The sequence below is a fragment of the Meles meles genome, chromosome 11 (assembly GCF_922984935.1).
Source record: "Meles meles chromosome 11, mMelMel3.1 paternal haplotype, whole genome shotgun sequence".
Taxonomy (NCBI): domain Eukaryota; kingdom Metazoa; phylum Chordata; class Mammalia; order Carnivora; family Mustelidae; genus Meles; species Meles meles.
This window is the reverse complement of record NC_060076.1, coordinates 32,446,240-32,460,527: the sequence shown is the minus strand read 5'-3', so window position 1 is coordinate 32,460,527 and position 14,288 is coordinate 32,446,240. Positions and strand designations below refer to the sequence as shown.

Genomic DNA, 14,288 nt, shown 5'->3' with positions numbered 1-14,288 from the left:
TCAGGACTCAGGACAGTAAAAACCCTCCCTCTCCTCCCTCCCCGGGGGTTGCTCTTTGATCAGAGGGCAGGTGGGAAGCCAGTCGCCAGCCCTGCCTCGCAGGCACGGCACTGGTATCTGGACAGTAGCTCCTTCACGGGCTGCTGGGGATGGAGCTGCGGGAGCTGAGGTGAGTGATGAAGAAATAAGGGGTTCAAAGCAAGTGGAAGGCGATGAGGGGTTCTGATAAAAGTATAGGGGATGTGAGGGGCTTCCTTAAGAAGTTGAGGAGAGCTACAATGACCCTATATGACCTCATGTGGGTCCCTTTTTCTTTTGTGGCCTCCATTTTCCCACCTGTGTACCAGCAAAGTAGGCTGGGTGACCTCTGGGGCTCTGCTCAGCTCGGAGTGGACTGGATGCTGGGGGTCGGGAATGCAAAGAAAGGAGGTCCTGGGAAAGTGGGTGATGCTGGGGGAGGTGAGCAGTTGGCTGGCGGTGGGGTGGTGGACAGAGAGCAGGGAAGCGAGGTGCTCATTTGGGCACCCCATCTTCCTGATGTTGGAAGAGGTCGGGTGAGGCAGCGCAGGTGCAGCTGGGAACTGGGAAGGTTAGAGGTTGTACAACAGCCGGCAAGTGCGGACCGGGCTCAGTGTGCTGGGCTTGAGTCACAGCTCTGGGTCTTCCCAGCTCTAAGCCTCAGCTTTCCCCCATGAACTCGGCTGCAAGGGCTACCTGCAACGGGCCTGTGATCCTGGGAAGAGCAGCCTGGAAAGAGCTCAGGGGCTGCCGTACTCACAGTGGCCGAAGGGCAGCGGGCCGAGAGGTCCTGGTGGGAGCCGTCCTGGATGGATGGGGTAACTGCTGTTGAATCCTGGCTGGTTTGCCTTTCAGCTGTGCGCCCTGCAGCAAGTCTTTCATCTCCCTGAGCTTCCTCGTTGTCGTCGCTAAGAAGGGAGATGACACCCGGTCTTACAAGATTGCTCTGAAGCCGAGATGGGGAGATGACTAGCAACACCTTTCTCATCCTGAGGACCTCCATAGCCCACCTGCGGTGCTGTGGAGGGTTTCACGGAAGAATGCCACAGAAGTGTGGTTAGAGCGAAGGCAAACTGAGTGGCTGAGTGGTTGGACTTGGACCTGGAGAGCCTCGAGACGGCCCACCCCCCCAGGCTGAGGGACACAGGCAAGCTGCTTACCCACACTCCTCTGTAAAGGTGAGAATACATAACACCTCGTAGAACTCAGGATGAGTGAGTTGTCTGCTGTGTAGTACCATGCCCGGCACACAGTAATTGCTAGAATTACTACTGATAGGGTCCCGGACAATTTACTTCAGAGTGCCAGGCTTCTGCCCTCCCCAGCTTCAGCTTAGTTTCGGAAGCTGGGGACACCTCCTGTGGACAAAGCTCCATCCTAGGTCTGGGAACCAGGAGCTAATCCATCAGAGGCTGGAAGCTCCCGGCACCCAGAGTTCTGCATGCACTCCCCACCCCACCATGCCCTCTAGATCTGTGGTTTTGTGTCACCTGCTTGGACTTGAGACAATGAAGGGAAGTTAGACTGACTGGTGTCCATTTTGGAAGGATCTGCCTAAAAATGGTCAAAGAGGCAAAAGTTTTACTGCTCTGAATGGGCAGGCCCCACTTATGGACTGGAGTCTGTTCTAAACCCGGGGGTCAGAGCCACCAGGCCTTTCTTCAAAGGCTGCAAGTTCCCTGAGGGAACACATGCACCCAAGCCACAAAATACAAAACCCTCCATGTGGGGATGACCTACGCGATTGGACTGGAAGCTTTCACGATGACAAAGAAAAGCAAACTCAACTTTTCATTCCATAAAACACTTTATTTGACTCTTGTTTTAGAAATCTTTTTGGTGCAGTCATTTGATTTCATTAAGTACTTCTACGATACAGACAAATGTGATAAATTACAACCTGAAATTTTATTCTGTAAAAAAAAACAACCCAAAGAATATAGTAGTGCAGCATGAACCCACGTGGAATTTCTACAGCTTTTCAATATCCTCAAGTAACAAAATAGCTAACATTTATATAGCCCAACTATGTGCCAGGTACCATTTTAAGTACTTTACATATATTATGGTAATCTGCCGTAACTGCTCTATGAAGAATGTAGAATATTACAGCAGATGAAGAAGCTGAGGCAGAGAAATGTAGTAATTCATCCAAGGTCACACAGGCTGTTAGGCTCTCAGGTCTATACTCTTAGAATTGATCAATGTGGAGCCTTTGGCTAGTGATCATTGCTCTTCTAAAGATGAATTTAGCTTTTGGGGTACTTGACTGGGTCAGCTGGTAGAGCATGAGACTCTTGATCTTGGGGTCATGAGTTCAAGTCCCATACTGGGCTGGAATAAAAAAAAAGTAAAAGAAAAAAAAAAGAATTTAGCTGTGAAGATATGTTGAAAAGTGCTTTATGTTTATTTGTACTTAAGCCAACAGGTAAGTAAGAAACTGTAAGACTGGTCCGGGCCACAGAAGGGCTAGCTAGGGTCCATTGGCAGAGGAAAACGTTTAGGCTGGCAGGAGGGAGGAGGAAGGGGGTAGGGGTCAAGGAAAGCTCCACAGCCATGACATCTGGCACAGGACTTGAAGGACACAAAGCAATTACGTCTTACACTTAGTAGGAGCTTCCCTAACCAAACACCAACACTAACAAAGCTGATGACTCAGGTGACGTGAAGAAACCAAACTTACATCAGACGCACACCCATGAGTGAGGACGTCCTCTTACTTTAACATCTTGTTTACTCTAGTTTCAGACTTCAGGCTTGGCTGTCCACACTCTTAATGATCCCAGATCAAAGAGGCCCAAATCTAGTATGCTTTCTTTTCCTATGATAAACATATTTTACTGTCACACCTCAGTGTGCAAAAATATAATAAATCATCTTTGTAAAAAAGTACATACAGAACATTCTTGCTATGGGTCCAGAAGGTATGACTAGCAAAAATTTACTAACACAGGATAGTGAATGCACTGATTTTGGGAACTACAGTAATCCTGTTCTCATTATGCTATGAACCCAAATTAATCAACTTTATTGATGATACAATTAAACTACAGTGTACCAAGGCACACTGTAACTCAAAATTTACAGGCAAAGCAACAATAATCTAGAGAATTATAACTGAAATTTTTTGATGAATGTGGAATTGTACCATTTTTATATCTTAACACTGGTAAGACGTGGAATTACAGCATAAAAGATATTCCATTTTTCTCAAAAAGAAGATGAAAAGGAGCTGTGCATGGGGAAGTGGTTCAGATTCAAGATTCAAGTGCATTTTTCTTTTAATCTCTTCCGCAATAGACTTTAGGTTTCTTTTTCTGTTTCAAAAGTGAGTCTACAACCTATAAAAAATGATACTAACGAATATAGCATAAAGGCCTTTAAAAAAAGTTGGATTATACCAGCAGTTTGGTGACATACTGGTAGAGCTGTTCTGTAAAAGCTGCAGAGGAGAACTTTTCCTTTACCCTGGCTCTCCCAGCCAGTCCCATTGTGGCTTTTAAGGAAGGTTCGTGGATGAACTTTTCCATTGCTTCTGAGAAGTGCACTGGGTTAGGCTCACATAGAAACCCTGTGACACCGTGGACGACGGACTCCAGGGGCCCACCCGAATTCACAGCAATGACTGGGCACTGCATGTACATGGCCTCCAAAGGGACGATGCCGAAGTGTTCATTGCTCGGTGTATAAAGCACACAGGTAGAGCCATGGAGGAGTGCGATTTTCTGTGTGTCTGAGAAAGACCGCAGGAAGGTCACACACTGTCCAAGGTCAGACTGCCGGACCATTTCCTTCAATTCCTGATAGTGTTCCACATTCTCCAGGACTCTTTCGTCATAACCACCGGCCATGATTAGATGAACCTTGTCCCAATCCTGGGATGTCAACCTTCCACGCAGTTCTCCTAGGGCTTCCAGTGCCAAAGTCAGATTTTTCTTCCTTTCATATCTGTTGATGGAGAGGAACAGGTATTTCTTCCCCTTGGGGACAAGGTCATGGAGCTTTTCAGGAACAGCAGAGTCAAAGCTGGTGACATTCAGAGATGGGTAGAGGACATGAGGGTCTATGTGAGACAGGGACTTGAATGTTTCCTTAAAAACAGCAGCTGTAAACCGGCTGTTGACCAAGATGCAGTCCGCCATGCCCGTAGTGTATTCCTCTATCCAGTCAATCGGCGCCCTGTACAAGCGTTTCAGAAAAGAATCTCTCCTTGTGAGAAGCAGATCTGGGAAGTGACAATAAAACAGGATTTTCTTGCGCCGTCTGGCCAGCTTGAGCACCGGGATGCAGGCAGACACCTAGCCGAAGCAAAAATCAACAGCAGATACGGACCGGTCAGCTCAGCTTCAACCAAGTCAAGAGCACGCCCACCCACCCTGCCTGCTGGTCTGTGGGCTCACCATGAGCAATGCCTGATTCTGCTTTGTGGTCTCCTGGACTCTCACCCAATACAACGCCTGGTGTATGGAAGGCTTGGACCCATCTGCTGGCTGTGTGCTAAATATTTAAAGCTGCAAGTACAATGGTTTCCTCTAGGACAGCACGGCCCAATGGAAATAAAAATCTAGTAACTGTATGACAACATTTTTTAAGGGTGAAATGAAAAAAAATGTTTATCTAAAATATTATCATTTCAAAATATATTATCAAAAAAGTTAACAGGACACTTTATGTTCAATTTTTCCACATAAATCTTTAAAACCAGATGTGTAATTTACACTTATACCTCATCTCAGCTCAGACTAGCCACATTTCAAGTGCTTAATAGCCACAGGAGCCTAGAGGCTACGCTACTGAACAGAGCGGCTCTAGCACGTCTCCTCCTAAAAAACTGGACTGCAGGCTCTGGAATGAAGACTGCTGGCTGTGTGACCATGAGCAAGTAATCTTACCTCCCTCTTTGCCTGTTTTCTGTTCTGTAACATGGTGACAACTGTAGTTCAAAAAACCCCTGGATTGTCTTGTGACTGCTAAATGTACCGGCATGTATGAAATGCTTCAGAATTTAGCACACAGCATGTGTTCAGTAAATGTTAACCATAACTGTTACTAAGCATGAACGACATGCCGGCATTACTACAGACGTTCTTGTTGGGTAATCTTTACAGGTTACTTAATCTCTAGGTTACCTCCCTGACCACTTGAAGAATCCTGCCAGATTTATCTGAAGCTTCTTAGGAGGTAGCAGATCTGGTACAAAACCCAGGTCTCCCACTTCACTAGCCTCAGCTGCCTCATGCTTAACGATTGGCTACAAATGCAGGATGTCTAGAAATGTCCACATTTCCTAAAAAAGAAAACAGCTTCTGGAAAGCAAGGAGGATCAAACTAACTCAAGAATGATAAACACACAAATACAAATGTGAAGCCATTTCCTCCTATCTGTTTGGCAAAGATTAAAACAGTTTATACCTCCACTGTGCACAAGAGCAAAATGACACAACTTTGAAAGGCAAATCTGGCAACAGCTATCGACATTTAAACTCTCAGACACTATTTCTAGGAATTTATTCCAAGGACATGCTGACAGAAGAAGAAAAAAAGGTACAAGGAGGTCCATTTCGATACTGATCTATTTGCAAAAAACTGGCCACAATGATGTCCTTTAACAGGAGAATGTATAAATTATGGTACTTTTAAACAAAAGCAGATTTTCCAGCAACCATTGAGAACTGTGAAGTGAAGCTCTAATATTGATATATAAAGATGTCCCAAACAGGAATTCTGGTGAAAAAAAGGGCAAGTCATCAGACAGCAGGTGTGTCATAGTCCTCATTATTACAAATAAGATGCATCTGAGAACAAATAAATCTGCTAGTGCAGCTACAGGCAGTTTCTGGAAGGATGCAGGGGAAACTGCTAACAGTGGCTATCTTTAGGGAGTGGAACTGGGATGGGACTTTTATATCACACTCTTTTATACTATGGGAATTTTTGTTCCGAGTAAATGCTACTTATAAATAAAGTACTTTTGGGGAAGAAAAAGCGTAGAGTCCGAAGTGGCTAGAGCCCAGAGGCAGGTGGACATTATTTATGGAGGTAAAAAACTGACTGCTCCCAAGACTAAGAGGGAGCCATGTTAAAACTTTAACGGGGGATGACATGTTTCACTTGGTGCTTTTAACACAACACTGCGGACGAGGTGGGCTGTCTGCAAAAGCTACAGACGGTGGGATGGATGCATGTGGCCTGGAAGTAGAGTCAACATAATTAATGCAAAGAGGGGAAGACCTACGAGTTACTCATTAGTAAAAGGTGACTTAGGGTTGACTTCTAATGCTTGCGTTTCTTAGAGCTGCCCCAAGACCCATCTACTTCAGAATCGCCCGAAGATCCTCGGCGAAAATGCAGATTTCTGGGCCCCAACCTCAGGACTCCAGGATGAAAGCTTCTGAGGGTGGGGTCCTGTACCAACGTGCAACTTTAATGTGTCCACACTACAGTTCGAGAACCAGTCTCACGCCTAGTTCTCTTCTCTCCAGATCAGTTCCGAGCTCTCTGAGCCGCAGGCCAGGAACGCTCACGAGAGGCCACGCAGTGCGCCCTCCCTAGCGGGAAAAGGAGGCAAGGCGAGGGTCGGGCGTGGTCGCACTCGTGGCCGCCTCACCTGGTCGCACACGACCACGTCGAACTCTTCATCGCCGAGGAACAGCACGTAGAGCGCCAGGAAGATCATGCGCACGTAAGCGCAGACCGCGGCACCGCGGCCGCCCCAGCCCAGGCTGCGCGGGAGCCAGTCCCCGGCGCAGTGCACCTGCAGCTCGCGGCTGTCCGCGAAGCTGTGGCCGGGATCGTAGTGCGCCGTCCAGACCTTGACGCTACATCCGCGCGCCTGCAGGGCCAGCGCCGCGTCTAGCACCAGCCGCTCGGCGCCGCCCACGCCCAGGTCCGGGTGCAGGAACAGCACCGACGGGTTGGTACCAGGATCCTCGTCTTCGCCCAGGTTCTCCGCCATGGTCGAGAAGCTCCGCCACCGCCCCGCGCCCTACCCAACTTCCGCGCATGCTCCTTCCCGGCTCCCAGCGGGCCTCTGCGGGGCCGACCACGCCTCGCGGCGCTTGCGTCAGTTGGGCCACATCAGCACAAAGCTGCGGGCGCCCTGTGTCTGCCAGAAGAAATTTCCCGTCTGAACGTGGGTATATCCTCCCTTTGGTAGGCATAAGACTCTATGAAGGACGCTGCGATTCAACGGAAGGAGGCGGAAGGTCTGTGCTTCCCACACAGCGGTTGACCAAGTCGCCTGTAACAAAATTTGTACAGGCATATGGTGGGACAACTCAGGCGTCCCTGGAGCCGGCGAGGACCCTGCGAGGGGCCTGGGGGCGGGGCCTGAGCCAGCCCCTCCAGCCGCCGGTCCTTTGAGGAGGCGGCCGACCGCTTCTTGGACGTCAGTTTCAGCGTCCAGCGCCTTTCAGTCTCCAGCATGGTACGGCGGCCCCAGCCTTCCCTCCTTGATCCCGCCTCTCCTCTTCGCCCTGACACTGGCCCTCCGCCTTGCCTTCCTCTTGTAGCACTCTTACTTTCCCCAGCTTCCCCTGCAGGTGCTGGTCTCGGTCGTCAGGGCCGGGGCGCTCACCAGCTTGTCCACTTGTCTCTCTGTAGCCTGGTCCGACCCCCAGTGGCACTAATGTGGGCTCGTCGGGGCGCTCTCCCAGCAAAGCAGTGGCCGCCCGGGCGGCCGGATCCACGGTCCGGCAGAGGTAAGGACCCCCGCGACCCTCTGGCTGTGGGCTCGGAGATACGGGGCCCAAGAACTCGCTGGTCCGGAGGAGGAGACCCCGGGATGAAAGTCTCAAGGGCACACCGAACCTCAGGCGACGTGGCCGTAGGTGTTGTGTGTCTCGAGAAGGCGTCAGTGTTTTCTTGGAATTACTCAATTTGGGGCACCTCTGTTGTAAGAGGAAAGCCAACAAACTGGAGTTCGTTGTCTCAGTTGTCTCAGAGACAACTTTGAGAAAACTGATGTCATTAAACTAGTGTGTCTCGATCTAAGCTTTGCAGTCACGTTTTGATCTGCAGGTCCCATCACACTGTTACTTGTCCCATGCAAAACTCAGTCTCTCTTCATCCTAGCTTCTGCCCCAATTTTATCTCTCTTACTTCCATCCGGCTCTACTACTATACATTCATTTCCCCAAGGCCAAAACTTCAGGGTCCTTGTGGGCTTTTCCTATGCCCTGTCTGTTTAGTCATTTGCAGGACCGAATGGCACAGGAACAGCTTCTCATCAATTATTTTCCTTTTTCATGTCCACTCTTCCAGTTTAGCCCAACTTCTCTCATCTGGATGTTTGCATTTCCTACCTAAGTCTTCTCTCCAGGTCATTTCCACTCCAGTCTGCCCTCCCCTCTGACTCTGTCACACATCTTAGTTCCTGTCTCAGTTTCTTGTTGCTGAACTTGAAAAAAGGGTGGATACCAATGCTGTTGGCGTTGCTTGAGCCCACCTGCCTCTCCTCCTCTCTGCTGATCCAGCAACAGTGAGCTTCTTACTGCTGAACTCACTAGATGACCTCTCCCCCCACTTATGTTTATTCTGCTAGACTAAGCTCAGGGGTTCTTGAGGCCTTCCCTGACTTGGAAAGCAGCAGCAGCTGTGAGTTTTCTCTTTTGCTGCCAAAGCATTTTGTTTATGGGGTTATAATAGCATTCATGTTTCCATATTTATCTCCTTCATTAGATTTTGACAGAAATGGCCCATCATCCATATCCAGCTGTAAGACTTGACAGAATAAATGATGAATAAATGAAGGAATCAAGCCACCGTGTAATCTTGGGATTTTTTGAAAGAACCATAGGGTATAGGAAGAGGGAGGCAGTTAAACTGTGGCCAAAAAGAAAGGGTAAAATACACCCCTAACAGAAACTTAAATGATTAAATGCGCTCTGTTAACTTCTCCCTGGCTTTCCAGTGGAGGAATGGGAGATATTTTGAGTACATTTGGTATTTCCAGTTACCCTGATTATCACGTCCTCTGCATTGTCCCACGTGTCAGTAGGTGTAAGAGATCTTAAAGAGCCTGGACTGATTTCTTTGGGGCTCACGTAATTCCAGAGACTTTGAGAACAGGCACTGCAGTTGGGAGGCTGTGGGAATAGGGGAAAGTGCATGGGTCCTAGTCCTGGCTCAGCTGATGACTTATCATGTCCATAATGGGCTTACCATCTAGCTCAAGTTCCTTTTTACAGCCAAGGAGGAAAATTTCAGGTGCCTACCTCACAGCTTAAATGATGTATAGCCTTGTGTGTGAAGTCTCTTCTAAGTGTATGAATTGCTGTGTAAATCCCTGTACAATTATGTTTACTATTTTCCATCAGTTATCTCATAGAAACAGCAATACACATGGACTAATGAGTTCCTGGTCCACTGTGTAGCCAGTAATCAATATGTCTGCACTAGGTTTTGGGGTAAAGGCCATGGGAGGGGGAGGTGGGGATTATGACCAGAGTTGGAAATGCAGTGAGAAGAGATGGTGTAATAGGGTTTTCACTTCTAGTTTCTCCCTCTGCTCCCTGGTGGATGGCACGAGTCCTGTTGGGCTCTTCCTGTGAGCCTGGGCTGCCCGCATCACGCAGCTCATCTCACAGACCTGGATCCCCTGTGAGGAGGACACGTTCTGGTTGGGGTGTTTTCTGCACTTTTTTACACCCTACTTCTACCCAAGATCTATGGTATATCAAAATAGTGAATATATTCAAAAGAGTGAAATATATAAAAGATACCAAGTATATAAAAATAGTGAAAACAGATTATAAAATAATTTTTTATAAAATGTACACTCCATTTTAGGACCTGGATGACAACAAAAGCTTAATTGTTTTTTTCTCTTTTGTAGTATATACAGTCACTTAAAAACATTTTAACGTAGTCATTTTAAAATCAGATTATATAGATTCAGGGCTTTTTAAAAATTTTTTAAAAAATTTTATTTATTTGACAGAAATCACAACTAGGCAGAGAGAGAGAGAGGAGGAAGCAGGCTCCCTGCGGAGCAGAGAGCCCGATGCCGGGCTCCATCCCAGGACCCTGGGATCATGACCTGAGCTGAAGGCAGAGGCTTTAACCCACTGAGCCACCCAGGCGCCCCGGATTCAGGGCTTTTTAAGCAGGGGTTTATTACTTGATTTCATGAAAATACTTGAGAAGAGAAACTGAAATTCATTGTTCAAATGAGGTGCCCATGTGTGTGGGCTCTGGGGTCAGAACTGGGTTCACTGCCGAGCTTGGCTGCCTGCTGGCTGTGTGGTCCCAGGTGGTCTACCTAACCTTTTAGAGCCTATTTCCTTCATTTATACATTGGAAATGGCGACTACTTTCTGGGGTGCTTGTCTTAACATATGGCAGGTACTCAGTCCTTGGTGGTTATAATGATCAAGGAAGTAAAGGCAAGAATTTGGGGGGGGTCTAGCAAAGAAAGTGTTGTTTTTTTGGTTTTTTTTCTTTAACAACATAGTGGTAGCCTATGTTTCAATACCATGGTAAGGGCTTCTGAGAAAAAAACTTTTTGTAATATTTCTTTTCTTCCAGAAAAAATGCTAGCTGTGGAACAAGGAGCACGGGGCGCACGACCTCAGCAGGCACTGGGGGCATGTGGCGATTCTACACAGAAGACTCACCTGGGCTCAAGGTGTAAGTGTTGGGGAACAGACCTTGTGTTTCTGAGGGTCACCCATCTGTGGGGGAGTGCAGCGTCTTCCTGCAGTGGCGTTTGCTCTGATGAGACGTACGGTACCCCACAGCTTCATTTGTGCCAGGTGGGCTCGGTTTGGTTTGTCTGCGTATCAGTCATTTAGTTCAGAGCCTGGAATAACATCTCCATGGATTGGATGAAAGCAAGGGAAAAACCTGCATGCAGCTGTGTCAGAATTAATGACGAGAGCAGAGAAAACTGGAGGGGAAACTGCTTAATTAGGTGAAATTGCTCCCCATTTGCTGTTCTTGTCCCACACTGAGAAATAGGAGTAACCACTTGAATTGGAGCTGGGTGATTTTTCAGAGCTCTCCTGGAGGCACAAGCTGATGTTGTTACAGCCTAATGGGAGTGTCTGTATTAGGCTGTGTTACCAAAAGTTCTTCGCCCCCCCCCCCCACTTGCCTTTGGTGGGTGGTGGGTGACCCTAGAGGGTGAACGTAACCTCTGACTTAAGTTCTTTGGTCCGGGAGTGCTCATTAGGTGATGGGAAATGGGCATCCAGAGTCTCCAGGCCTTGCTCGCCTCACTTCCCGTGGTTTCTGGTACCACGTGTCTGAGCTGGTCCCTAATACCCCTGCTTAGAGCTGTTTGCTGCTTGAACCCGGTGCCTGTGGAATTGGCATAATGACGCACTCCCGTTTGCAGAGCTGCTCAGTTCACAGAGGCGGTTACGTGTACGTGGAAGACAGCCAGCAGGGGCGGGAGCTGCGTCTTCGGACTGTTCAGTTCCATGCTCTTTCCATACTGATGCTGCTCTCTGGCAAAAGGAGACAAAGTCATATTTATTTGGATTAGTTTCATTAACTCATCGCGTGGCTTGGATTGCCAGGGTAGTTGACAAAGGCTGCCCTGAGATTTGGTTTTATTGAGTGATTTTTTACTATTCTGTTGTGGTAGGATGGGGATGAGTTTCGGAAAGCATTCCTGGGATTGGGGTTTGTGAGTTGGTGGCATGAAAAACCTTTTGGTCTTTGTTTCAAGGTAATCTTTGTGAGTATTTCAGAGAGAAATTGTGAAGCTCCTCGGCCCTCAGGTCTCCAGGGGACTTGCTGTGTACTCTTCTCAGTCAGGTGGTCAGACCTGTTCTGGGGCGTCTGGCCTGCGCTAGCTCTCGGCTCTGCTCTTCAACAGCCGGGCTGGCCTGCTGCTGCTTATGGCGTGAGTCCCCCCAGGATAGAAGCTGTTCCTTAAAGTGTCATCAGCTATAGTTTATCATCAGTAAGAGACAGATGTTTTCAGTGAAAAGACAACAGTTGAGAATTTGTATCCACAGATCCACATCTTGGAGCTTGTTGCTGGTTCTTCCCAGGAGTTGAGAAAAATTTTTTTCAGGCCAATAATAGCATCTCCTGGGACCTTACTCTAAGCCTGCATTGTGTTCATATGAACTTATTTAGTACCTCAGCAACCCTATGGGAGAAGCACTGGGATTATTCCCATTTTACAGATGAGGAAAATGAGGCCAGAGAAGGTAAGTAACAGGGCCACAGTCACTGCTCATGGTTGACAGAGCTGGTTCCCGAATTCCAGCTCTCTGGGAGCTGTGCTCTTGGCTTTGTGCTCTGTGTCTCCTGTTGCTCTAATGTTGCAGCAAAGGAGGGGAGTGATTAGGTGTAACTCCATGAAGATTACTTCCCATGTACTTTTAAATTTGTTTATTCCCAGAATTGTACAGATTTTGGAAGAACAGAATAGTGTAGCAAGGACTTTGATCTCTGTGCATTGTCTTTTGGCCACTAGTGGACTCTGTTACTCCACTGCTCCATTGGGTTACTCCGCTGCCTTCGCTGTAAAGATGTCTGGGGTCTTTTCTGTTGTCCACTCCCCAGTTGTATCTGGGAGGTGAAGTGACGTCTTGAATTCTCCAAAACCAGTATTGGCAGGAAGAGTCACAAAGGAGGGCCCCAAAGCGTTTCATCAGAGTCAGCATTCACAGGTTGTATGAGGTTAAGGGGTTCTCCCCTTAAACCCATGTACTAATTCTCAACTTGAGAAGCATTTGATTTAGTGAAGAGCTGTTAAGTAAAACCTGTTTCCTTCCTTTAATAAACTCATACATGGAACTAGATGGGAACCTTAGAGAGAGAGACAAGCACCCTACTCAGTGGGGAATCGCTTCTCCGTTTCCTTCTGCCCCTCCTCCCCGATTGTGCATGCTCTCGCTCAAATACATAAATAAAATCTAAAATAAAAAAAAGAGACAAGCAATATATATCGAATCGGAAAACCGAAGTTCAGATCTCTCCTTTCTTGTTCTGGCTGTGTGTTCTTAGGCAAGTGATAATCTCTGAGCCTCAATTTTCCTTGTTATAAAATGAGATTAAGGGCTGCTTGGGTGGCTCAGTGGGTTAAGCTGCTGCCTTTGGCTGGGGTCATGATCTCAGGGTCCTGGGATCAAGCCCCACATCAGGCTTCCTGCTCAGCAGGGAGCCTGCTTCAACCCCTTCTCTCTGCCTACTTGTGATCTCTTTCTCTCTCTCTCAAATGAATAAATAAAATCTTTGAAAAAAAAATGAGATTAATACTTGTTTGCCCTGGGTCATGAGTTTGTTGATCAAGTAAAAACACTTTGTAATTTACAATGTGATGTGTGTGTCTTTGTATGCCTAGTAGATTTTAGTTAGACAGTGAAGGTTGTCTTTAATAAATATTAATTTGAAATAATAGTTCGGTAAAAATTGGGTCATTGGTACTTAGAGAGTTTGGGAAATTTTTCTTATTTTTTATTATGGAAAATATCAAAGATATGAAATTAGTGAAATTAGACTAGTGTCTCTAAGACATCAAATCGTTTTATTTGTATATATTTTAATACATTTTACTAAAAGATAAGGATTCCTCCTAAGTAATCACAGTGCCATCCCTGCACCGTCAAAATATCCGTAATAATAATTTGGGGAATCGTATTAAATGTTGTAAATGATATTCTTGGATGAATCTTAGGTACTTCCCCTGCTTTATTCCCTCGGCAGTCTTTAGTGTTACAGCTATAATATGTATTATTACTCAGAGTAAGCATGCCTTCTCTTCTTCCTTCCAGTGGCCCTGTCCCAGTATTGGTTATGAGTCTTCTGTTCATCGCTTCTGTATTTATGTTGCACATTTGGGGCAAGTACACTCGTTCATAGATTCGGCTGCATCCATCTGTCTGTCATCTGAAGAAGAAGGAAAAAAACCCAACGTATCTTGGACCAAAAGCATAGTGATTTTCTGTTTGTGAGAGAGAAATATTCTGTAAGCTTATTGTTTTACAGGGAACTTAACAAGAATTGACTTTAAGGAATCAATTTTTTTCTATGACTAATAAACTTTTTAATTGATTTATACCACGTCTCATGGCTGATACCTGACTGCTAGAGCCCATAGTCTCTTTGCCTTTAGATTTGTAAGTATGGAGAAAACACTAGGGGGAGATTGTTTTCTTTGTTGGATTAACAATTCCTTATATGACCATGTAGTCACTCCAATCCAAGATACTGTAATTGGCCATTGTTTGCTTTCTTCCAGGTATTTCTGTCCTGGTGATTGTAATTTTGTGTGTTTGTGATTACTAAAGCGTGTGCCTGTGACTCCATCA

The 14,288-nt window shown here is 46.6% G+C and overlaps 2 protein-coding genes across 2 annotated transcripts; one reads left to right on the top strand and one right to left on the bottom strand.

Annotated features, from left to right (window-relative positions):
• Window positions 1-1,806: 1,806 nt before the first annotated feature.
• On the bottom strand, window positions 1,807-7,027 carry ALG2 (ALG2 alpha-1,3/1,6-mannosyltransferase). The gene is made up of 2 exons (XM_046023796.1): window positions 6,626-7,027; window positions 1,807-4,316 (listed from the first exon to the last, which is right to left on the bottom strand). Exons 1-2 carry the CDS (start codon window positions 6,971-6,973, stop codon window positions 3,414-3,416), a joined length of 1,251 nt encoding a protein of 416 aa, XP_045879752.1. The 5' UTR covers window positions 6,974-7,027; the 3' UTR covers window positions 1,807-3,413.
• Window positions 7,028-7,284: 257 nt separating this feature from the next.
• SEC61B (SEC61 translocon subunit beta) lies at window positions 7,285-14,037 on the top strand. The gene is made up of 4 exons (XM_046023913.1): window positions 7,285-7,444; window positions 7,621-7,718; window positions 10,546-10,647; window positions 13,752-14,037. Exons 1-4 carry the CDS (start codon window positions 7,442-7,444, stop codon window positions 13,837-13,839), a joined length of 291 nt encoding a protein of 96 aa, XP_045879869.1. The 5' UTR covers window positions 7,285-7,441; the 3' UTR covers window positions 13,840-14,037.
• The last annotated feature ends 251 nt before the right edge of the window (window positions 14,038-14,288 follow it).

Excerpts from the sequence above, each read along its gene's own strand:
- SEC61B (XM_046023913.1), top strand. Across the intron at positions 7,719-10,545 it reads GGATCCACGGTCCGGCAGAG|AAAAAATGCTAGCTGTGGAA; the intron begins GTAAGGACCCCC and ends CTTTTCTTCCAG. Across the intron at positions 10,648-13,751 it reads GACTCACCTGGGCTCAAGGT|TGGCCCTGTCCCAGTATTGG; the intron begins GTAAGTGTTGGG and ends TCTTCCTTCCAG.
- ALG2 (XM_046023796.1), bottom strand. The coding sequence starts at position 6,973 with ATGGCGGAGAACCTGGGCGAAGACGAGGATCCTGGTACCAACCCGTCG. Across the intron at positions 4,317-6,625 it reads ACGTGGTCGTGTGCGACCAG|GTGTCTGCCTGCATCCCGGT; the intron begins GTGAGGCGGCCA and ends TGCTTCGGCTAG.